This window comes from Vombatus ursinus, unplaced genomic scaffold (genome assembly GCF_900497805.2).
Source record: "Vombatus ursinus unplaced genomic scaffold, bare-nosed wombat genome assembly UNPS02014812.1, whole genome shotgun sequence".
Lineage (NCBI taxonomy): Eukaryota > Metazoa > Chordata > Mammalia > Diprotodontia > Vombatidae > Vombatus > Vombatus ursinus.
Window position 1 is genome coordinate 82,163,930 of NW_020954590.1, and position 25,696 is coordinate 82,189,625.

General features: G+C 35.8%; 1 protein-coding gene across 1 annotated transcript in view; it reads left to right on the plus strand.

Moving 5' to 3' along the window:
• Positions 1–25,696, plus strand: part of LOC114054147 (ras-related protein Rab-2A) — a 108,602-nt gene that overhangs the window by 68,109 nt on the left and 14,797 nt on the right. Inside the window, exon 6 of the mRNA XM_027877290.1 lies at positions 14,358–14,469. Coding sequence (XP_027733091.1) covers positions 14,358–14,469 — 112 coding nt within the window. The remainder of the gene's footprint in view (positions 1–14,357; positions 14,470–25,696) is intronic.

Consider the following 25,696-nt stretch of genomic DNA (forward strand, 5'->3'; position numbering starts at 1 on the left):
TGTGTGTGTGTGTGTGTGTGTGTGTGTGTGTGTGTGTGTGTGTGTGTAAGTCAGTCAGTAAGTAAGTAAAATTTGATCTTCATAGGCCAGGCACCATTTTTCATTTACTATTTTTACTTGCTGCTTTACTTCTTAATTTATTTTATCACAGCTCATGCTTCTAATTCATATTGCAACCTCTTCATGCAGTAGTAGATAATTTTCATTCTAATTGACCCTGTGCTACTTTAGGTACTCACTCATGAATGCCCTCTCCTAGATGTGCTCTCTTCCCTGACCTTCAGCAACATTGGTCTTTTATTGGTTCTTCTTCTACCTGTCTGACAACTTCTTACTATGTTCTTATTATAATAATAGCTGACATTTATATAGCACTTTAAAATTATTGTTTCATGTTGTCTAGTGAGATACACTCACACACACATGCATATTTATACACATATATGTATACACATATTATTCTAATTTTCTAAGTAACCTGTACGTGGTTACCTTGCTATTAAATGTTGGAGGAAGAATATGAACCTAGTTCTTTCTGACTCTAGGTCCAGTGTACAACTCTGCCTCTTTCTTTAGCCTCCTTTGCTGCTTCATCTATCGCTTAACCACAAAATATAGGTATCACCCCAAAAGTTCTCTTCTGGGCCAGAATCACAGAGTTTTAGAGTCCCAGGGGATTCCAATAGACAAACTCATATCCAAAATATAACTAACATACCTGATAAATAGCCATCCCTCCCCTAGTTTAGGGGAATGGGGACTTTGTATATATTTGTATATATAAAATGTATATATTTTTAATGATTTCAATGTAATTAGTTACCTTTGTAACCCAATGTATTTTATCCATTTAAAAACATTCTGAGAAGGGAATCCATAGGTTTAACAAGCTACTAAAGGAGTCCATGAAACAAAAAAAAACATTAAAAACCTCCACTGGTCACCCCTAATTATTAGGAAATCTAAATTTTCTTCCTTGCAACTTCCATTTATTTGATCTTTCTTTTGTCTTCTACCCAATACATCTAATACCTCTTCTACATGTTGTTCAATCATTTTTCAGTCTTGTCCAGCTCTTCATGATCCCATTTGGGATTTTCTTGGCAGTGATACTGGAGTGGTTTGCTATTTGCTTCTCCAGATCATTTTACAGATAAGGAAACTGAAGCAAACAGATCTTGGTGACTGGTCCCATTACTTCCTGCAAATAGAGGGAGAAGTGGAATTAGTGTCAGATTTTATATTTTTGGGCTCAAAGATCATTGTAGGTGGCGACTGCAGCCATGAAATTGAAAGATACTTGCTCCTCGGAAGGACAGTTATAGCAAATCTGGACAGCACATTAAAAAGCAGAGACATCATCTTATCAATAATGGTCCGTATAGTCAAAGCTATGATTTTTCCAATAGCAACGTATGGCAGTAAGAGTTATATTATAAAGAAAGTTAAGCATCACAGAATTGACGCTTTGAAATTATGGTGTTGGAGAAGACTTTTGAGAGTCCCTTGGACAGCAAGGAAATTGAATCAGTCAGCACTTGAAGGTCTTCATTGGAAGGTTAGATACTGAGACTGAAGTTTAAATACTTTAGCCATGTAATGAAAAGACCCTGATGTTGGGAAAGATTGGAAGCAAAAGAAAAAGGCAATGGCAGAAGATGAGAAGGATAGGTGGAAACATTGAACTTGGTCAGATTTTGAGTTATAGTAGAGCCTAGAAGGGCCTGATGTGCTGTGGTTTATGGGGTCACAAAGAGTGAGAGAGGATTGAACACCTACATATCCTCTGGTAATCTCATCAACACTCTTGGAATCAATTGTCATCTCTATGAATATAACTCTAAAATCTGTGTACCCAGATTTGTATTGACTAATCTCTGTATTGACTTCAGTGAACATTTATTAAGCGTTCCAGGCCCTGTGCTAAGCCCTGAAGATATAAATAAGAAAAAGAAAGACAGTTCCTGCCCTCACTGAGGTTATTATGTAAAGGGGGAAGAAGGTACACTAAAGGAAGTTGAAAGGGAGGAGTGGGGTGGCTTGATATTCATGCACTCCAAACCAAGCGAAGCATTTGGTAAGAAATGAAGAGATGGCTGGAGGCCTTGGGAGGAGTTTTTTGTCCTCTAGCCCTCCAAACAGAAGGAAGAGACTACAGGTCCTGAAAAGGAGTGGAGCATGCAAGCTGAAGCAGTCTCTGTGATGATGAGATTTTTGGTGTTTATCCTGAGAGAAGCATAATGTTTTTCGCCATTTGTTTTTTGTGGTGAGGTGGTTGGAGTTAAGTGACTTGCCCAGAGTCACACAGCTATTGTTAGGTATGTGAGGTCAAATTTGAACTCAGGACCTCCTGACTCTGGGGCTGGTGCTCTATCCACTGTGCCACCTAGCTGCGCCTGAGAAGCATAATGTTTATGGAATCTAAAGCAAGCATAGCAGCTTGTGGAAGATCCCTGCATTGACAGTTTCCTTTTGGACATTATTGGGCTGTCCCATCTAGTATGTCAACTTGATCATGTCCCCCTAAGTCCTCTACTCCTCCAGACTGATATATTTCTGTTACCAATACTACTACCCTACCAATCACCCAGATTTACAATGTTGAAATCATCCCTGTCTCTAATAACATTCCTGACTCTTATCACCTATCGTATCTAATTGGTTGCCTAATATTCTGGACACCACATCTCTCTCTCATCTTCTCTTGATTCATTACCATAGAAGTCCTCATCATTTCTACTCTATACTATTACATTACCCTTCTTATTGGTTTCCCCTCTTCAAGGTATCCTCCAAAGGTGGCCAAATTAATATTGTTAAAACTTAAGTCTAATTATGTCACCTAGGATTAAATATAGACTTCTCAGCCTATCATTTGAAGTCCTTCACAATCTGATCTACCTTTTCAGATGTTCCATATTTCTCCTCTTCTTGCACTTATTATTCCAGCCACGTGAACCAATTTGTTATTTGTTATTCCATCTCCCACTTCTAAGTCTTTGAATCATTTCCCATACTTAAAATACATTCTCTCTTCACCTCCATCTCTTTGAATCTTCAGCTTTTTCAGGACTCAGCTATCCCCTCCCATGTGAAACCATTCTTGATCTCCCTTGTTTAGTGTTTTCTTTCCATGTTCAAATTATTTTTAATTCACTTACCTTTTTATATTTTATACCCTCCCAATAGAATATAAGCTTTTGGGGGGTCAAAGTTTTGTTTCTTTGTACCCCATATGCTCAACAGAGTGCTTTGCATATATAAGGTGCCTAATGTTTGAATTGAGTTGTGACTAAAAATATTTATTGCCAGTGGCCAACCTTCTAATGATCACCTCTAAACTTAGATAAGCTCATCCTTGATCAGAGGCATACAGCTTGACAGGTATGTCTTTGAGCTTTTCTGTCTCAAGAGTGCCTTCCGTAGCTTATACTTCACTAGTGTAGCAGATCTTTTATGGATAAACTGTAGTTTTGTAGGAAATAGCTAACATTGAACAATTAAACATATGCAAAAAAAAAATTCAGAGGGTTTTTTTTTACACTAATTAAGTTTAATCTCTTAATTGAAGTCATAAAAGTTGAAGATAAATATTGCCACAATCATCACTTGTTCAGTGCCAAGTGACAGTTTGGTAGCAGAGAATTGAAAACTACCAATATGTAGCAGGGCATCGCCCAACATCCAGTAAAGGAGGACATATACATACTTGAAACCAATGACCAACTGGTTTTATTCCACAGAGTTAATAAAATGAAGGTTTTGTTAAATGAACACCTAACCCTCAAGGGACACCTAAATCTAACAAGATATCAGCCTTTCTTCTTATCATGTATTTCCTATGTTAAACCTACACATAGCCTATTGCCAGGGACACAGCACTATAACTTCAAATTTATCATCTTACCAACACCGGTACAGATAACAGCTAGGTAGTGACCCAGAAAAGTATCAGGTTTAGGAAAAGTCAGGAAGTTATATTGTGAGAGGCAGACCATGGGCCAAAAGTATCAAAGTGACTCTACTAATTGTAAAGCTTTGAGTTCACAATCCCAAATAAGGCCAACACCAAAGGAGACAGCCGTGGTTCTTAAACATCCTTTCCCGACAAAAGTAGTTCTGCCTCCCACAGCACTTTATTCTGAGCTTCCCCTCTTATACTGCACAGTGGCTTCAGAGACTTAAAGATTTAAAAAAAAACACACACACACAACTTCCTTGTGTTGGAAGGCTCCCTGTTCCTGCTTTTCATTGCACTCCATACTCAAGAATAGTATTTCTGAAGTAGCTTGAGATTCTTGCTATAGTGTGGGAGGAACAGTCAATTGGAGTTTTTGTGATGTTGTTGAGTTTGTATATATTTTCAGTTTGTATGCCCCTGAAAAAAAAAAAAACTGTACTGCTATAGAAGTTGCTGCTGTGCCAGGTCTACTTTCTACAAAATTGCAATTAGTGTTTCAAGGCTCACTTAAACTAATGAAAGCCCAAAGAAATTTTTAAAAAGCCTCAATGTGCTTTTGTGGAGGGACTTATGGGAATGCCAACATTTGGCCTACATCCAAGATAAGATCAGATCCAGTAAACCTGATGTGACTGGGCGGGAAAAAAAAAAAGAGTGATACTCTAGGACGGCCAGCTGCATCTTTTACACAGCTTGCTCAATATTAAGTTAGTAATTGGTTTAGGGAGAAAAGAAAACCCGAAATGTTAAGTAGTTATGTCTGTTATAGATGTAAGTGAATGGATAAGAGAAAGATTCTACATTATGTTTTGTCTTGTTGGCCTCTGAAAGGATCAGCAAGATATTCACCTGTGTTTGTGGATAGTGTTTCATCTTGTGCATCCTGAGTTGGTAGATTCTGACTATGACTGTGGCTTCAAAGCAGGCAGGGTTAATAGAAGACCTGCTTGAATCAGGAAACAGTTCATGGTTACGGGTGGAGTAAGTTTTGGTGGCTCTAGCTACTTATGGTATGATAGTATCACAGGTATTGGTTTATGTTGATGTCTTTTCAGGCCTTGGCATCTCTCACCAGTGCCGTTCTCTATTTTATTGAAGCTCATTGTCAGTCAGATCCAAGTCCATGTTCAGCCAATCCCCAATTCCACCAGCATCAGGTTCTAGACTAATAAAGGCTTTCTAGTTAGTGAATTCCACTTTAGCCACTTCAGAATAGGCTGGATCATGATGCAAGTTAGGTTCTTGGACATCCAAAAGTTCTGAACAGGAGAAGTATGAAAATCCATAATGATTAAATGATCCATCTTTGCTACAAACAGTGTGTTTGCCACAAACTTGGCTAGGATTGGGTCTTGACTTTTATCTTTGCTAGCATAGGGGTAATAGGCAACAACAACAGTGACATTCTGACACTGCTGGTAGAAGCAGTCTTTGTCATGGTATAATTGAGGGAGTTACTGTTGCAGTGAGGAGACTCTGTAAATAACTTCTTTATTGCTAATCTCCTGTCTTCAAAAAATAGCTTTTCAAACTTTACTATAAGTCACATTTACTAAGTGCCTGCTATGTACCAGGCATTGTGTTAAGTAAGCCCTGAATTATTTGGCAAAAACTGTGGGTAAAATTGGATAGTCATATGAAAGAAATTTGATTTAGATCAGCACCTTACACCTCATACAAAGATAAGCTCCAAATAATTATGTTTAAAGGTTACATCATAAATATATTAAGAGAAACATGGAAAAAAAACTACCTATGAAATATATGCATAGGAGAAAAGTTTATGATCAAAAAAGAATTAGAGGATCATAGAAGATAAAAGGAATAATTTCAGTTACATAAAAGTTTTTAAATTAAAAGGTAAGTAGTTAACCAGGGGGAAAAATGTTTGTAACATGTTTCTCTGATAGAGGTGTCATTTCCAAGATATATATATATAAAATACAGATATATAAGAAAAAGAGCCATTTTCTTATTTATAAATTGTTTAAGGATATGAACAGTTTTCAGGGGAAGAAATCCAGGCTTTCTATAGTCACAGGGGGAAAAAATTTCACTACAAATCACTACCAATTAGAGAAGTACATATTAAAGCAATTCTGACATTCTGCCTCATAGTCATCAGAGTAGCAAAGATGACAACAATTGAAAATGAGAGATGTTGGAGGAAATGTGGGAAAATGCAAGGCACATTGATGCAGTGTTGGTGGATCTGTGAATGGGTACAACCATTATGGAAAGCAATTTGTAGTTATGTACAAAAAGTTTTTAATCCCTTTAAACCAGCTGTACCACTGCCTATGCCCAAAGGAGATCAAAGAAAGAGAAAAAGGTCCTTTATGTACCAAAAAAAATATTTATGGCATCTCTTTTTGTAGTAGCAAAAACATAGAGGCTAAGAGGGTGTCAAAAAATATAGGGATATGGTATGTGAAATCGGAAAACATATGACTTCATAAAGTATTAGAATTAAATAAACTGATGAAAAATGAACAACCAATTACACTATACTATCAATGTGATAAAAATGAACAATACTGAGGACATCTATAAACTAATAAAAAATGAAATGATCAGAACCAGGAGAACATACAATTATATCACTGTTAAAAAAAAACAAACAAACCCACAACTTTGAAATCTATAAGAATTATGAACAATACAGTGACTTTTCATGATACCAGAGGACCTGGTGAAACATACTATCAGTTATCAGAGGTGTGACAAAATTGGAATGCAGAGTTAGACATTTAAATTTTTGTATACATTGAGGGAATTTGTTTTGCTTGACCATGCATATTTGTTATAAGAAATTTGTTTTTATTTTTCCTTTTTCTAATGGGGTAAGGAATGGGAGGGAGAAAAAAGATTTCTGGTCATTTTTTTTTTTAATAGAGGCAGGAAAAGTGCTACAGATGTGAAGTATGCTATCTGCACTTTCAGATGAGTTTCTTTATTATTAGCTTTCCTTTACTATAAGAGGCAGCTAGGTGACCAGGCCTGAAGTCAGGAAAACTCATCTTCCTCGGACACTTATTAGCTCTGATTCTGGGCAGGTAACTCAGTTTGACTGTTTCCTCATCTGTAAAGTGAGCTGGAAATGGCAAACCACTCTAATGTCTTTGCCAAGAAACCTCAGAAAGAAGTCACAGTTGGACAAGACTGAACAACAGCCATAACTATTATTACAAAAGTAATCTGTAAATGTAACATAAAAGCAAAATACGAGTAAAGCTTTTTTAAAAACTTGATATTGATATGCCTCTGGGAAGTTCATATGAGGAAAAAGGTTGATTAAAAGTTTTTTCTTGTATAATTTTTTTTTCTGGCTCAGTGCTTTAAATGTTCTTCTGAAGCATATTTTAACCTCAGCTATGCTTATTGAATTTTTCCAGTTAGTAGTCTCATTACCTTTGGTTCAGCTTAACTAGTATTTTTTCTTATAACCTTAGGAATTCAATCTGTTTAATTTCTTAAGGCCTAGTTGATATTTGTCCTTCACCTACAAATCCCAGTTAACTTTACCCAAATCTACCTTTTGTTCTTGTTGCAAGTCTTTCTTTTGCCACAAATCCATGCTGTATGATTTTCACGTGTTAAGATAGTACATTGTTCAGTGAAAATACATTTAGGGTGGCATAAGGAAATCAAAGCTTACTGAAACAGCTGGATGTTGCACAAAACCACAGTATTTCTAGAACAGTTTGTTTCCACACCACTGAAAATTGGAGAGCATATCTGATGCTTTTTCCTTAGTTGAATAAAATGCCCTTGTTCAAATATAAATAACTGTAGTACAGAGTGTGAAACTAACAAATAATTGCAAACTGAATGTAAACAATACTTTTTTTTTCCTGTTTGATAGATAATATAAGCAATAAATAATATTTTGGTAGTGTTTGAAAAGTAGTCTTTCCATTTCATTAAAGTTTGTTTTTTGGCAGGCAAAGCAGTATGATATTGCTTAGATAATAAAATGTATTTCCTGGTTATCACTGTATACCTAGGAATTGAAGTCCCTGTGACATTTGCTATTTTGCTCTATAGGTCACTAGAGTATTCCTTAGTGACTCCTTGAGTCACCCCATTTAACTTTGTTAGTTAACGTTAATGGGAAAAAAACTTTAGATTATTTGTTTATTCCCCTCTGTTAACCAAAGAGCTATATTTTTTTTTAAAAAAAAAGACAAATGGGAATCCCTCACACCATCAGTTTCATCGGTGTCCCCTAAAGAAGGTGGTCATTATAGAATATAGCTAAAAGTGAGGAAAAGGATTTTTTTTTTTAAATTCAGGTACCTGTTTCTAAGTATCGTCATAAAATAATGTTTTGCTTTATTACAGGCACATAAAACTGTTCTTATAATAAAACTTAGTTTTATTTGCCCTTTAGAAGTTTAATGTCTAAATGAGGAAATAAGAATGCATAAACAAAAGTACATGAGAAATTTCAGTCTGTAGGGTATAAAACTTAGACAAAAGGATAGCCACCAAAAGAAGTTTAAAGACAGAACTAGAATAAAGGATATAAGGGTTAAAAGAATAGAGATATGACTAGAGCAGAGGCTGGTTGAAAAGGAACAGAGAGATAAATTAGGTGATTATTAGAAAGGGTCAATTGGAGGTGGGTGTGAAAATGAAGAGTGACTTTGAATTCGATACAGAAAGCAGTAGGGAGCCAAGGAAGGATTTGAGAGGGGGCAGTGACCTAGTCAAAGTGATAGATGAGAAAGTTCCCCCCCCCATTTTATAGCATTTTAGCCCAGTTGTAGAGAAGAAATATCAGAGCCTAAAAAGAATAAGGATGTAAGGGTCCCAAGTTAAACATTGTCAAAAACTAAAAAGGGGGTTGCTTTAAGATATTAAAAGGAAGCTATAGGAATAGGTTGGTTTTTAGGTATTATATAAGAAATATTGAAGTACTTAGTACTAAGTTGAAATTGAGGAATGAAAGTAGTCCTAATATCCTCTACCTGTAAAAATTAGGTGATGCATACCATGGTAATATAAAAGAAAAGAAAAATGAGAAATGCCTTCTGTTCATCGTGTTCAAATTGAGCTAGTGATAAAATATTTAGGCAAGAAGAAAAATAGGAACAAAAGTAAGCTGGGTAGGGGAGAGGTATTCTAGTTCTGTCTTTAAACTTCTTTTGGTGGCTATCCTTTTGTCTAAGTTTTATACCCTACAGACTGAAATTTCTCATGCACTTTTGTTTATGCATTCTTATTTCCTCGTTTAGACTTATTAAACTTCTAAAGGGCTCTATAAGACAGTGTGTAATAATACCAATTAAGTGGTCAAGGAGGTGGGGGTGGGGGCAGGGTGGGAAGAGGCCATAGAGGTAAGGAAGCTTCATGGATGAGGTTGGACTTAAGCTGGATCTTGAAAAACAGACATATAAGAAGGTAGGGGAGCATTGAATAAGTCAGTGTTGCTGGAACAAAACAGTCTATATTCAGAATTAATGGAAGATAAAACTAGAAACACAAGGTCCATATTGTGGATGGCCTTTGAGAATGTCAACCTAAGGAGTTGAACTTTATTTTGTAATCAGTGGGAGCCTGTATTGGGAATCATTAAATGTTTTTAAGCAGGCAAATGACATAAATCTGTTTTTAGGAAAATTAATCAGGGGGAGTGCGGGAGGGACTGCAGAGCCAAAATGACGGAGGAAAAAGCAGGGACTCCACTCTGCTCTTGCAAATTCCCTTCTGAACAACTTTAAAATAACACCTCAAAATGAATTCTGGAGCAGCACAACCCACAAGAGGGTGAGGTGAAGTAATTTTCCAGCCCTAGATAACCTACAAGGTCAGCAGGAAAGGTCTGTTGCACTGGGGTGAGAGTAGAGAGCAATCCAGCACAAGGCAATGCCCTAGCAAGCCAGCAGCAGGCCTTGGGGGCAGCTGAATCAGCAGCAGTAGCTTCCAGAGCTGTCAGCCCACAGACGGTAAGGGGTCTGACAAGTGATCAGCAGGACATTACAGAAGTCCCATGGCTGGCACTGGGTGTAGCGCTGTGTTGTATTGCCCATACATGTATCCGGTACCCAGTCCTAAGTTCAGTCCTAGGACAAGAAGGAGCACTAGCACACTGGAGCTTACAGCTGCAGGGGAGCAGGGACCGTGATCACAGTAAAAACAGTGCTTATGGTCACTCATAGGCCCAGAGAGTAGTAAACACACCTCTCTTTAGAATATACTACCTTGGAAGAACTAAAAACTTATAACCCCCAGAACTAGCTTTGAAAACAGGTGCACAAAAAAACCTGAAGCTTGGGACAGTGCCCGTTCTATCCTGGAAGCATAGCCAGATTTTAACATAAAAGTTAAAGGTCCAGAAATAGACTGGAAAAAGGAGCAAACAACAAGAACAACCAAAAAAGAACCTAACCATAGAATGTTACTATGGTGACACAAACTCAGAAGACAACAAAGTCAAAACAGCTACATCCAAAAAAAATAAATAAATAAATTGGTCTCAGGCCCAAAAAAGAATTTTTGGAAGAGCTCAAAAAGGATTTTAAAAATAAGAGAAGTAGAGGAAAAATTGGGAAATGTCATGAGAGTGATACAAGAAACTCATTGGGGGAAAAAAGAGTCAACAGCTCAGTAAAGGGGGCACAAAAAATACTGAAGAAAATAACACCTTAAAAAAACAGAATAGGCCAGGTAGTAAAAGAAGACACAAAAATCTACTGAACAAAACTCCCTAAAAAGCAGAATTGACCAAATGGAAAAAGATGTACACTGAAGAAAAGAGCTTCTTAAGAATTAAAATTGGCCAAATGAAAAAAGAAGTACAAAAGCTCACTGAAGAAAATAATTCCTTAAAAATTAGAATTGGGCAAGTGGAAGCTGACTACATGAGACATCAAGAAACAATAAAACACAATCAAAAGAATGGAAAAAAATAGAAGAAAATGTGAAATATCTCATTGGAAAAACAACTCACTTGGAATATAGTCAAAGGAGAAATAATTTAAGTTATTGGACTACCTGGAAAAAAAAAAAGAGATTAGCCATCATTTTTCAAGAAAGGGAACTGCCTGATATTCTAGAACCAGAGGATAAAATAGAAATTGAAAGAGTCCACCAATCACCTCCTGAAAGAGATTCCCCAAATGAAAATTCACAGGAATATTATAGCCAAATTCCAGAGCTTCCAAGTCAAGGAGGAAAAAATTGTAAGCAGTCAGAAACACTTCAGATATTGTGGAGCTACAGTCAGGATTACACAAGATTTAGCACCACCTACATTAAAGAATCAGAGGGATTGAAATGTGATAGTCTGAAGGGCAAAGGAGCTAGAATTATAACCAAGAACCACCTACCCAGCAAAACTAAGTAAAGTCCTTCAGGGGGAAAAAAATGGATATTCAACGAAAAGCTCTGGTCTACAGAGAAGAGCTGAATAGAAAATTTGACTTTCAAATTTTCAAAGATTCAAGAGAAGTATAAAAAGCTAAACAGAAAAGAGAAATCATAAGAGATTCAGTAAGGTAAATTGTTTACATTCCTGTGTGCTAAGATGATATTTATAATTAACTCCTAAGACCCTTCTCATTATTAGTGAAGTTAGAAGACATAAGCATGGTCAGAGGGCACTGGTGTGAGGTGAATATGATAGGATGCTATCTACAAAAATAAAATGAAGGGATAAGAAAGAGGTATGCAGTGGAAGAAGAGGCGGGAAACGGGTAGAATGGGGTAAATTATCTGACAAAAGAGGGAAAAACTAGCTGTTATAGTGGAGGGAAGGACGGAGGAGGTGAGAGAGTGCTTGGAACCTTACTCTCATCAGAATTGGCTCAAAGAAGGAATAACATCCACACTCAATTGGTATAGCTATCCATCTTGCCCTACAGGGAAGTAGTAGAGAGGAACAGGGATAACAGATGGTGGGTGAATGAGGCAGCTAGGTGGCACAGTGGATACAGCACTGGCCCTGAAGTCAGGAGGACCTGAGTTCAAATCTGGCCTCAGACCAAACACTTGACATTTACTAGCTGTGTGACTCTGGGCAAGTCACTTAACCCCAATTGCCTTAAAAAGAGATAGAGAAAAGGTGGTTGGGGGTGGGGGAAGTTGAGACAAGAGGGTGGATAGGGGGAGGCAGTAGTCAAAAACAAAACACTTTTGAGGATGAACGCAAGAGAGAGAAGGATAAATGGGGTGGGGAATATGATAGAGGGAAATACACAGTAATCACAACTTTTAAAAATTTCATAGGCAAGGCCTCATTTCCCAAATATATATAGAAAACTTGAGTCAAATTTATAAGAATTCAAGTCATTCCCCAATTGATAAATGGTCAAAGGATATGAACAGTTTTAAGATGGAGTAATCAAAGCTATCTGTAGTCATTATTAATTAAAGATATTAATGTTCTAAATCATTATTGATTAGAGATATGCAAATTAAAACAGTTCCGAGGTACTACCCCACGGGAAAGTGACAAATGTTGGAGGGGATATGGGAAAACCAAGAAACTTATATCATATTGGTGAAATTGTGAACTGATTCAACCATTCTGAAGAGCAGTTTGGAACTATTTTCCTAAGGGCTATAAAACTGTGCATACCCTTTGACCCAGCAATACTACTACTAGATCTGTATCCAAAAGAGGTAAACAAAAAAAAAAAAAAAAAAAGGAAAATGACCTATATGTACCAAAATATTTGTAACAGCTCCTTTTAGTGGTGGCAAAGTATTGGAAATGAGGGGATGCCCATCAATTGGGGAATGGTTAAACAAGTTGTGGTGTATGATTGTGATGGAATACTGTTGTGCTGTAAGAAATGATGAGCAAGATGTTCTCAGAAAAACCTGGAAAGACTTACATGAACTGATACAAAGTGAAATGAGGAGAACCATGAGAGCATTGTATATAGTAACAGCAATATTGTATGATTATCACTTGTAAATGACTTATTCTCAGCATTACAATTATTCAAGACAATTCCAAAGGACTTATAAAAAATGCTATCCATTCCAGAGAAAGAAGTGATGAAGTCTAAATGCAAATTGAAGCATACTTTTTTTGATTTCTTTTTTTTTTCTTTGTTTTGTGGGTTTGTGTTTTCTTTCACAACATGACTAATATAGAAGTAATGTTTTCCTTGACTGCACCTATATTAGATTGCTTGCTTTCTCAAGGAAGGGAGAGAGAAGAGAGAGTGGAACTCAAAATTTTTTTTAAAAAAATTGTTTTTACATATAATTGAAAGAAACCGTTTGTAAATATTAACTGGAAAATTAATCTGGTAATGGAGTACAAAGTAGACTAGAGGGGTGCATGATTGGTTTTGTAATGGGTGTATTAAGTCCCAGCTTTTTGATTTTGTAAATTAACTTAAGTCCATTATTTCTTTCTTCCTCTCTTCCCCATCTCTGTCTTTTCTCTCCCTTCTTTTTCTTCCTTTTTCTTTTCTTTTCCCTCTTTTCCTCCATCCCCTTCCATTTCTCGCCTTCCCTTTTCTTTCTATTTCCTCTTCCCTTTTCCCTCCTTCCTTACATCTCTTCTCCCTGTTTGTTCCTCCTCCTTCTGTAGTTTTCCTTCTTTACCAGTCACCCCCCTACACACACACCATGTCCCCAGGCATCCAATCTATTCTTCTCCTTGCTTTACTTGCTGTACTTCTTAGCACTTCAATAACTTAGGTTAGCGGGAGTACAAATTTAAACTCACAAGATCATGGATTTAGATTTTGAAGGGAACATAGAGGCTGTCAGATCTAACCCCCTTGTTTTTCAGATGAGGAAATTGAGGTACAGAAAGGTTAAGCTACCCAGAATCACACAACTAGTAAGAATCTACAGTGAAATTTAAATCCATTTCCTGATTACAAGTCCAGTGTCCTCTCCAGTATGCCGTGATACTTTAGGTTATTTTATCTATCATAACAGCATTCTCAGACTAGATAGGTACTTTTTCTAGACTTTATATAGGAAATACTCATTTTTTTTCTTTTTTTCTCCATATAATATTTTTGTTGGTGGTTAATGATTTGGAGTCAAAAGACGGATTCAGATCCTTCAACAAGAATGCTTTTGGGCAGGACACTTAATATCTGGAACTCATTTTCCTCGTGTGAAGAAGAAAGGTTGAACTAAATTATCTCTAAAATCCCTTACAACTCTAAAATTTCCGGGTTTGGTTTTTTTTTTTTTAATTTATTAATTAGATTATATATTCCTTTAAAATTGGAATGTTCCTTGTACATCTTTGTGTCACTCACAGCATCAGTTGAACTGCCTTGCTCTTAATGAATATTGATGTATTCATTTTTAAAATCTATTCATAGAACTATAGATTCCATGAGCTACTTTTCATGAATGTTTCTACTTATATTCTAATGGTTAGTAACATGACCCTATTCTTCCTTAACTTTAGTGATTTAGAATCTAGAAGAGAAGTTAAAAAAGAAGAAGGTGAAGCTTTTGCCAGAGAACATGGACTTATCTTTATGGAAACTTCTGCTAAGACTGCTTCTAATGTAGAAGAGGTAGGTGGGCTGTCCTTTTAAATATTTAAATTTTTTTGTGTTATGTAATATCCTTTGACATTTCTTCTTTCATATTTTTGTCAAAATGCAGGGGCTTTAACTATTTTAAATTAGGTATGATTTTCTGAATCTTATCTTTTGATACTTAACTTTTTAAAAATCTTTTTAATAAAGTAAAATGAGAGGCTGAGAACAAAATTCTAAATTTCTGTGATTCCAGCAATTCAAGATGCTTTAAGAGATCTAGAAATATATAATTTTTAGATTTGAAAGGGACCTTAGAAATAATCTAGTCTAACCATTTCATGCTACTATCCTAGTTTTTTTTAATATGTATTTACTTTTAGCAGATCTCCTTTCAGTTATAATTTTATGGATTAAAAAAAACTAACGAAAGGAATTTTGATAAGAAACATTTTTAACTCCCTTTTTTAAAGTTTTTCTTTAAAAAAAAAAAACTTTTTTAAAATTATTTATTTATTTATTTGGGGGTCAAGGCAATTGGGGTTAAGTGACTTGCCCAGAGTCACACAACTAGTGAGTGTTGTGTGTCTGAGGCCAGATTTGAACTCAGGTCCTCCTGACTTCAGGGCCGGTGCTCTATCCACTGCACCACTTAGCTGTTCCCAAAAAAATTTTAATCATTAGATCTTTTTTGCTGCATAATCATAGCATGAATCCTCAAGTATAGTAAATTCAAGGTAGAATTGTTGTTGGTGTTACACCTCTATTTAAAACAACAGTGATATTGTTAAAGCATATCTAATGTGTTTATAAGGTTCTATCCTTATTCTCAGTGAGGAAAGAATGTTAGCCTCTGCTCTGTGTGGCATAAACTCATGATAAAATATTGGTGTTATTCATATGTATAGAATATTCTTATATTAAGATAAACACCAAGAGAGGCAAGATGATCTTGTGGACAGAGAATGCTGGCCTAGTGATTACAAAATCCTTGGTTTAAGTCTTGCCTCTCACACCTACTTGACCCTGGTCAAGTCTCTTAGTATGCCCAGGCAACTCTATAAGACTTGAAGTTTCAGACAAGCTACTGGTCTGCATCAGTGAAAAAAGATTCCAAACCACAACTTCTTATAGCAATGAAATCACAGGTCCAGGTCAGAGGACTTCAACATTAAACACCACTTTGCACAAAAATCATCTACACAAGAGGCTATTTTACTCTTTTCTTTTTTTTTTCCCCTTTCCTATATATAACTTTTCTAGCATTTTGGCCAGAGCATCTCAGTAATATATATAGTTATCTATTGATCAATAGATAGATATCACATCTATACATACACACATATATTTCCTTGTGACCCTTTATTTGAATATGTCAGGTTTGATATGATAGACATCCTGCTATAAATCGATACACTGAAACCTCTGTCAGTTCAGTTGAGAGATGTTAAGCTCTCCTTCGATTAAATAGAGGAAAAAGGCATGTAAGAACTATATAGTAAAAACAGTTCTGATAAATTAGGAATCTGGACAGATGAAGGCTAAATAAATGAAGTCACTGTTATCTAAATCTACATTGTCATTCCAAAGTTGTTTGCATTGGTTAGACACATAATATGCCCACTATGTTCACTTTTTTTTTTTTAAACTAGAATCTAAGCCAGAAGTTCATTTTAAAAAAAGTACAGCTAGCTATATAATAGCTACTCCTGTCTGTAAAATCTGGGAGGTCCAATCACATAACAGAGAGGTCCTAGAAATATGTTACAATAATTTTAAAAACAGTCTTTGATTTGGTGGTTTAAGCATCTCCTTTAACTCATAATCAAAACCCCTTTAAATAGATAGTGTTTACGACTTATTTCTTAAGTTCATCATTTGGTTACGAGCCTTCTAATAATGAGCCTCAGAATTTTTAGCTCAGCTCAGTCAATCCTTACACAGTAATCTCTCACTGGGCGCCTACTTGAAGCTGTCTATGCCAGCTTGGTCTAAGAACTTGTACTCTACTAGCAGAGCATTTGAGAACCTGGTATCATTTCCATAGCAGAATGACACATCAGTTCCTGCTAAAAATTTATTATATTTAGAACTGACCATTTAAACTTAGAGTTTTGTGTTTGTATTTTTACTCATGAGAGTAATTCTCTATTCTTTTATTTCTGTTTTGTATAACACACTTGTGAAAATTTGCTCTACAAAGTAATTTATCATACAAAATCATGAGAAGGTAATGTTTGGGTATTTTTTTTTAAACTTTGACTCTCAGAGTACTTAGGATTTTTTAAAAAAACTTGCACATAAATACATTTATAAATTTTCACAAATAATCAGCATGTAGAAATAATTTTGCCCAAAAGGAAAATTGAAGACTAGTTTTTAAGGTTACACTATTGAATACTTAGATTAATTTGAGGAAGATGCAAAATGAAAACATGAGTAGCTTAAATTTGTTGCAAAACTTTTACTAATATAATTTCTTATCTGTTCTATGACCAACATTGTCAATTATAGACTCATAAGTTTAGATAAGATTGTTTCATGATCCAGAAAAAAATGGTGCAACCATCCTGAACCTACTTCAATATGTGAAAAAGTTGGTTAAACATGAACAGAATATTAAAGCACAGTTCCACAAAGTGCTATCATGAATTAATGCACTAAACAAAAATTACTTTGAAAAAAAAAATGAAGCAATCTAGATGTAACTAAGATGAAATAATGCCACTGTATATGGCATTTTATACTTTATACAATGCTTTCATATACACTATCTTGCTTGATTCTGACAGCAGACCTTTTGGGGAGGTTGAGTGATTTGCCCACCTTTACATTTCTCCCCAGTCATGAAGCTGGTTTGCATCTTCTGACTTCAGTCAAATGTTGTACTATGCCTTACTAATCCATAGTTATTATTTGCTAATTTGTTCAAAGAGTCCACAACTGACCTTTACATATCATCTTGAAGCTTACAGAGCACTTTCCCTGGAAAAAACCTAAGTGTTATCTCTATTACCAAAACTATTTTTTTTCCCAATTTATTTATTTATTTTTTTTTCATTTTGAATGATCCAGCTGAGAAAATAGACCCACAGGAACAGTGATGACATAAATCCTCTAATTTCCAACTTTCTTAATAACAGCAACAAGAATAATAAGCTTATATCCTGTGTAGCACTCCAGCGTTGAGAGTATTTTCCTCACCACAGTTCTATGAGTCAAGTATGAATGTCATTATCCCCTTGTTGTAGAAGAGGAAAGCAAGACCTGGAAAGCAGTTGATGAGCCAGTCCACAAACTCCTTTGTCCAGAAAATACTGTTGTTCTTTCTCATGCACTATACTGTCATACAAGGTAACAGCTAAAAGTGAAATTACTGTAAACACAGACGGCTGTCTATTTGCCATAGCTACTGAACTGAAAGAGATGTTACAAATAGTCTAACATAACTATATATCCCCCATCATTTTACAATGACTAAAATGAGCCCAAAGAGTGACTTGCCCAAGGTTATACAAATAAATACCTGAGATTAGTGTAGAAAGTACAGTAGGTGTTTGATAGATGTTTACTGATTTCAGTTTATGTTTGTTTTTGTTTTTAAACAAACCAAAAAATGAGAACATTTTTGGAGAAGCAATCCACATTTTGCCCCAATTTTTAAAACAAAAGATTCAAACTGATGTGTTAGGTTTCAGCTGTCTTTTTTTTTTTTTTAATGAACTAATTGGAAAAAAAAGCACTGATTGAAAACCTTTACAAATGTCAAAATTTGAAAGCACTGAAATTATGTTAATAAGCACCTTGGGTTTTTTTTACTTTTTCATCTGTTAATTTTGTTTTTCTATATGACCTAAATTCAATGACCATAGACTAAAATTAGAATAATAATTTTAGTAGTAAATGAAGTAGGAAGTTATTACTAGTTAGAACACTTAGGAAAAGTATCAGGCGAAAAAAGTTAGTTTGAAGGAACAAAAAAAAAATTTTTAACGTTTTTGTAAGTTTTCATTTCCCTTTGCTCACTCTGTACCTTCTTGATATTAATCAGTAAAGTTGTTTTTTCGTCCTTTCTTTTTTAATTACCTAGTCCCATGCTATCCCTTGTAAAGATAACATTTTGGGGATCCTCATTGGGAAGGGACCTTCGATGCCATTGTTTCAACACCCTGATTATATTGAGGCCCAGAGAAGTTAAGTGACTTACCCCTCAAGCCACACAAGTAGCAAAAAAAGCATAAGATAGATTTGAACCCATGTCCCTTGATTTGATATCCAGTGATCTTTATACTATGTGCCTCCTGTGACTACCTCATGAAAATTAATTGATTGGATTTTGACATTTTATACAATATTTCCCTTTGAAATGTAGCCTCAGAATCAGGGTTACCTGGGTACAAGTTCTACCTCTGATATATATTGGCAGCGTGACTTTGGGCAAGTCAAATTCATCACTCATTTTCCCCCAGACAGCTCTGACTTTAAGTTGTAGAACAGTTATGGATCTGCATTGGTAGACATTTCTTCAGGAAACATACTAATGAAATCACAAGTTTGAACAACAACAACAACAACAACAAAATTCCCTTACATTCCAGAGCCTGGGAGGCAGTGTGTATAGAGGGCTGGACTGTCCTTGGCATCTGGAAGACCTAGATTCAAGCCTTGCTTCTGACACATACCAGCTCAAGTGACCATGGACAAGTCATATAAACAGTAAAGGGAATTTCTACACCACCAAGGGAATTTCCCTACACTAACTTGTAGAACTCTCCTTTCTCGAATGAATGAATGAAATCCTAGAACCTAGCTGGAAAGTGAGCAGAATCCCATCAAAGTATTTTACTATACCATTTGTTCATCAGATGTTCTTGTTTGTAACAACTAGGTGACACAGGGGATAGAATGCGTTACGGTCAACCTGCGTTCAGAACTCAGATACTATTTGATCTTGGGCAAGTCACTTAATCTCTGTCTGCCTCAGCTTCTTCCTTTATAAAATAAGGATAATAATAGTATTTACCTCCCAGGATTGTTGTGAGGATCAAATGGGGTGATATTTGTATAGCGCTTTGCTAGCCTTCATACATTATATGAATGCTAGCTATTAGTGTTGTAATTGTTATTTATCTTGTCTAACCACTTTCACTTCTGCCATCTCTGGTCCTTCAAAGCTGAAACCATGAAAGTGATTTATTCCAATTTGTCCCAATAATTAAGGACTTGCTGCTTCTTTTCCTTATGCTTATCATGGATTTTACTATCTATCTTTAAAACAAATAGAACACTTGAGGAGATGTGGCTTGAAGTACAAAGAAATTAAATGCCAATCTTGTTTAGATTGACTTAGTAAAGTTGACAATTTAAAATAACACTAGTATGCTTGTAGTTAAGATTCTCATAAATAACAAAAAAGATTTACAAATATAACAGATTTTGTATACTTACTTGTGAAAGTCAACAGACAGAAACTTTGAACCAGAATGGAAAGACACTTTCAGAGATGAAAAGCCTATACTGAAAAATCGCTTTAATTTTCCTCTCAGCTTTTAGGGGATTTTCAAGGATAGCTTCAAGTAGAGTGTCTACATTATAGTAATCTAATCGGAAGGCTCTGTAGACCCAGATCACCATGACAAGGCTTGCATTAAAGTTTAAGGATAATAGCCTTTATACTGCAGACACCAGTTGGTAATTGGCATTAAGTATCTTCGTAGAAAAAAAATGTAACAAGGTTCTCTGCTCCCCCAAATGATACAACCTATAGATACCTCCATGATAAAGTCCATCTACATCTTGCAGCTATCTGCCATTATTTACTTAGTTGTGTTTAATCCTAAACCAGTTGACTTTTTTATTTAGTCCCTTTCATAGGTAGTTTGAATTATTAAACTGGAACTGGAACAGATGAAAATGAAACACATTTTTGCATATCATTAACGTCCTTAGAATTACTGAAGCCCAGAACACTCTCCATTCAAAGGAGTCCTACGTGAGATTAGTATGGTTGAGTTCAAACAGATAATCTAACCCCAGATAATATCCCTGAAAAAGATCCTGGTAGAAATAATGGAGGATTTTTAGCTTTGTTTAAGTACTAGAGTAGACATGAACAATTGGGAAATGGAGGTAGGCCAGTCATGTAACTAGAGTGGGAAAACAAATAGGCTAAAGTGTTGTATTGATAGCAGTGATTGACCAAAAGACAACCAATAGTGTATTGAGTGGATCTGTCCCCTATGTGACTTACAGACATGGATAAGAATTACATAAAATAAAGTCATACGTAAAATGTAACTTTTTGAAGAGCTTCATTATATCTTACATAATTTTTTCAATTAATACCAGAGATATTTTACAATAATTTTCTGTGTATTTTGTTTTATACCAGTTTTTTAAAATGTATGTGTTCTTGTTTGAGTTGAAAAAACAGGTAACTTCTCTGTAGAAGGTCCTTGTTAATTGTGGCAAAGGAATTGGGAAAATTTCTCCCATTAGTAAGATAAGTTTGTCATGTTAGCTAATTGATACTTTGGAAGGAAGAGAAGTTATTCTGAGATGATGAAAGCAAGAAAGAGATGAAGGTGTGGGGTTGGACAGGGGAGGTGCTGAATGTCTGGAAAAACTGTCTGAGAAGACCCAAGTCTGGTACCTAGTGGATGCTGTGTGATTGGAAAGTAGCTTGTTGATTCTTTGCAAATTATAACTTTTGTAGTCAGATCCCCAAATTTGCTTTCAAGACTCTTTTAATGTAACTGAACTATAATAGTTACTACTATAGTATATTGTTATACTCTGTTTCTAATAGTGCTTAGCTACATTGTTTAAAATCTTTTTTATACTAGTTTGAGAACATAATCAGAGTTTAAGTGAATTCAGTCATTTCAGGTGTCAGAAATCTGGCTCTCCAATGAGAGGGAATCCCCAGAGTAAAGAATGAAGTGAAGCGGTTTAGTATCAAGGAAAAAAAATCAAAACACTGTCCCTCCCTACTATCAGATTTTTGGAAGAGATTAGTATAGTGTACCCTGAGTTGATTTTATTGTACTTTAAAAAAAATTTTTTTTTGAATATTCAACTCAGTTATACCAAACAACTTTCAAAGCAACAGGACTTGAGTCAAATAACACATAGAATTATTTATCTCATAGAGAAGTCATATTAAAGGTTAAGCTAGAAATTTTTCTGCACAGAGAATGAGGTTAAAGGAAAGGCCAGGGGACAGATGGCATAAATTTCCTTCATAAGTTTTCTTGGAGCAATTTAACTTAAGAGTCAGCTGAGGAAAGTACCATCAATGGCTTTATTGGGAACATTCTTCATGTAAGATTGAGCAATTTGATCAAAGATTTTACTGGAAAGTAAGATGATAAAGAGGACTTAAGAGTTAGATCCAAGGAGTAAAGCATTAATTGCTATATAAAAAGACAATCTTAATGTTACATTAATAGTTGAGTGATATTGAAGGTGATAAGGATGATTCTTTTAGATGAAATAGAGAAGTGAAATTCTTTTTTTAAATTCAATATTTCAGAAGGCTCGGTAATTTCATTTATCTTAACTCCCTCTTGTGATATAGACCACAAGTACTCTACACATTTAATAGACATTGTAATGATTTCTTCTGGCCAACCCCCCACTGGTAGTGAATGCCTCCTCCTACTTAGGTAGAGTGATCCTTACTTACACGTAGTCTATCACTGGACCTGTGTTTAAAAACCTTTGTGACCTTGGCAGTGTTTCACAGGGTCAGGGTTATAGGGTTAAAGACTTAAGCTTTGCTTGAATAATCTAGCTTAGAGCCTAGGGTCAAATCATGCCACAATGAGATAGTGAAGGAAAACTTTAGTGGAGTCTTTTTAGTACATACACTATATTCTATACATAAGAAATACAAGCAGAAGCAGTGGAGTTATGAAAGGCTGGAAGTCAAAGTTTGTTACATTTATTCTAATCACTGATTTCTTATTATCTATCTGCATCATAACTGTACCCTTTGAGTAGCATACTTGAGAGTTGACAGCAGTTCTTTTAAATGGAGCAGTGGAAAGTGAATAGCATACTTGAGAATTGATAGCAATTCTTCTAAATGGAGCAGTGGAAAGAGTGTGAGATTTAGAGGACCTGGATTCAAATTTCCACTCTGTCATTCCCAAACTATGCCACCTTAACTACAACATCAATCTACCTGATACCCCCACCCACATTCACCCCCTCACTTTCCCTGGACTCTATCCCTAGAACCACCATGGGCTTTTATAGGTGAGGTTTCACCTTATATTGCATCTCCATTTCTCTTCCATTCCCATCAGGAACTTGGACTCTGTCCCTGGAACCAACTCTGATAGGTTCTCTGATAGGTGAACTTTTTGCCTTATATTGCCCAGATCCAGGCCTCTGCCTCGCTTCCCCACTGTCTCCAAACCATTCATCAGGGTAATTTCCTCACCCCTTTATGTGTTGTTTTTCCCTAGTCAAATGTTTCTTGAAGTCACGGACTGTCTTGCTTGATTGTATTAGTATCCAGTGCTTAGCACTATACCTGACACATAGTAAGCACTTAATAAATGCTTTTATATGTCTTACCTTTTGTTTCTGTTGTCTCTTCCAGCTCAAGTAGGCTTTGGAATAACAGGAACAAAAGGTTAGCAACATGTATAAAGCCAAATAAGGGAAAAAGCAAATGGTATCTAACTACATTCATTGAGTTCAGCTCATCTTGCCAGGATGAACTACACCCTAGAATAATGAAAGAACTAGTAGATGTAATTGGCTTCTCTTAGTCATCTTTGAAAGATTTTGGAACAGAAAGGAGGTGCCACACACCTGGGAAAGGGCATATGGCCCAATTTTCCAAAAAGAAAAATGACTAGAAAATGTAGACTATAGATCAGAGAGCGTGACTTAATTCCTGGTAAAATTCTAGAACTCATTTTTCAGGAGATAGTGCTTAGAAAAGAGAGTAGTGATCACTAAAGACAAACATGGCTTCATCAAGCACAAGTCATGCCAGACTAACTTCATCTCATTCTTTAACAGGGTAATCAGAGCTATCTAAAAATGGAACGTTAGCCTTCGTGGGTAGTGGGTTTTCCTCCACTGGATGTGTTCAAACAAAGAATGAATGTCCACTTATTTGGAGATGTTGTAGAAAGGATTACTAGTCAAGCAGGATTAGGTAGATTAAATGGCCTCTGAGTTCCCTTCTAGCTCTTAGATTTTGTGAAATTGGAATTGCCAAATCCACTGGGAAGGGGAAGGAAGAAATGGACAGTGAAATAGTAGAAGCCCTTCTTTGGGCAAGTTTTCAGAGAGAGTACACTATAGCAGTGAAAAAGTAAACTGAGAGGTAAATGTCATTATGGCATTTGTTTAGATGATGCAGCTTTCTTACCCAAAATAACATTCTTTTATGGTAGTGCATAATTGTGATGACTCCTCCTTCTGTTATTAAGAGAATCTTAGTTATGAATTAGAAACCCTTTTTTGGCTATATAAAATATTTTAACCGGTTTTATAAAACATGAATCAGATGTTAATAATAATGGCAATTCATATTTGTGTAGTGCTTTAAGGTTTTCAAAGCACTTCCCTCATAGTCCTCTGAAACTTAGACATACATAGTTAAATGACCGATCACATAATTATGTAAAACAGCATTCAGATTCCTAATTTTCAAGCCTAGCACTGTATCCACTACAGCATGCCGCTTCCCAGTATGCTTTTCTTAGTATAGTATTAAATTTTTCATCCTTATTCACTCAGACACAAATAAATCTGAAGCATGATTGTAGTAGGACCTCTAAGAGCATATTCCTTTTTATTATCAGAGAAGGTAAAGAGCAGTCATACTCTGGACATACTAGGGACTGAAAAAAAATGCCATCAGATATAGCAGTTACAAGAACATTGTCAAGCTTTGAGAGAATAGTTTCATTTAAAAAGTAGGTTTGGAAGCCTGATTGCAAGGTTTTAAGCAAGAGAAAAGTATTATAATAGCATAGATTTACATGTCATAGTAAAGACGAGAAAACTGAGGCCTAGGGAGATAGTAACTTTCTTAAGTTCATATAGGCAGGAAGTCACAAAACTAGAATTTGAATAAAGGTCATCAGATGTCAAATCTGTTACCCATTCTACTACAGTGCATCTAAAGAGATTATTCCAACAGCTATGTGGAGGATGAATTGGGTGGGGAGGAGGGGTAAGCATTTTGGAGACAGTGAAACAAATTAAGTGGTTATTAAATTAGAACAGGCAAGAAGTGATAAGGCCATGAAAGCAGTTGCTGCTTGTATGAGTGGAGAGAAGACAGATTCAAAAGATGTTTTAAAGGCAAGAGTTAACAAGATTTGGCAACTGGTGATGGAATGTGGTAAAATGAAGAGGGGTAGAGGTTAGGATATCTCACAAGGTTACAAACCTGGATGAATGTGAGGATACTATTACCCACAAAAGAAATGGGAATTGTTGTTGTTGTTGTTGTTGTTGTTGTTGGAAAAGGAGTATGTTTGGGGGAAACAGTGTTGTTATGGTTTGGACATAATAGGTTTGAAATGTCAGGACACTGAGGTGGAGATATCTAGCAAAAACAGACCTATTCTTCTGCATACAAAATAATAGCATGGCTCTTCCATCTTTAAACTCTCATTTTATCTTGCAGTTCCCACTCGCTGTCATCCCATGTGTCTCCTCCCCTTCATGATTAAACTTCTTACAGAAGCCTTCTACACTCATCTCCGCTTCCTCTCCTCTAACTCTTTTTTAAATCTTCTGCAGTCTGGCTTCAGACTTTCACCATTCAATTGAAATTACTCTCTCCAAAATTATGAGTGATATAATTGACAAACCTAATAGCCTTTTCTCTGTCCTCATCTCTCTTTACAGCTTTTGACACTCTTCATCACTTTCTAGATAGTCTCTCCTCTCTGTTTCTTAGTGACAGTACTCTCTCCTGACTTTCCTCCTGTCTATTTGAATTCTGTAAAGGCTCTTCATCCATGTCACACTCACTAACTGTTGTTGTCTTGCAAGGCTATCAGTAAATATTTATTAAGTGCTTATTATATTCTAGGCACTATACAAAGCCCTGGGGAGACAAAAACAAGAGGGTCCTTTACAACTTTAGCCCTGGATCAATAAAATCTACATTCAGATCCCAGCTCAGCTCTTTGCCATTTGTGTGACTCTGGGCAAGTCACTTAATGTTTCTTGGGTCTCAGCTTCCCCCTCTGTAAAGGGTTGGACCAAGTGGCTATTGAAT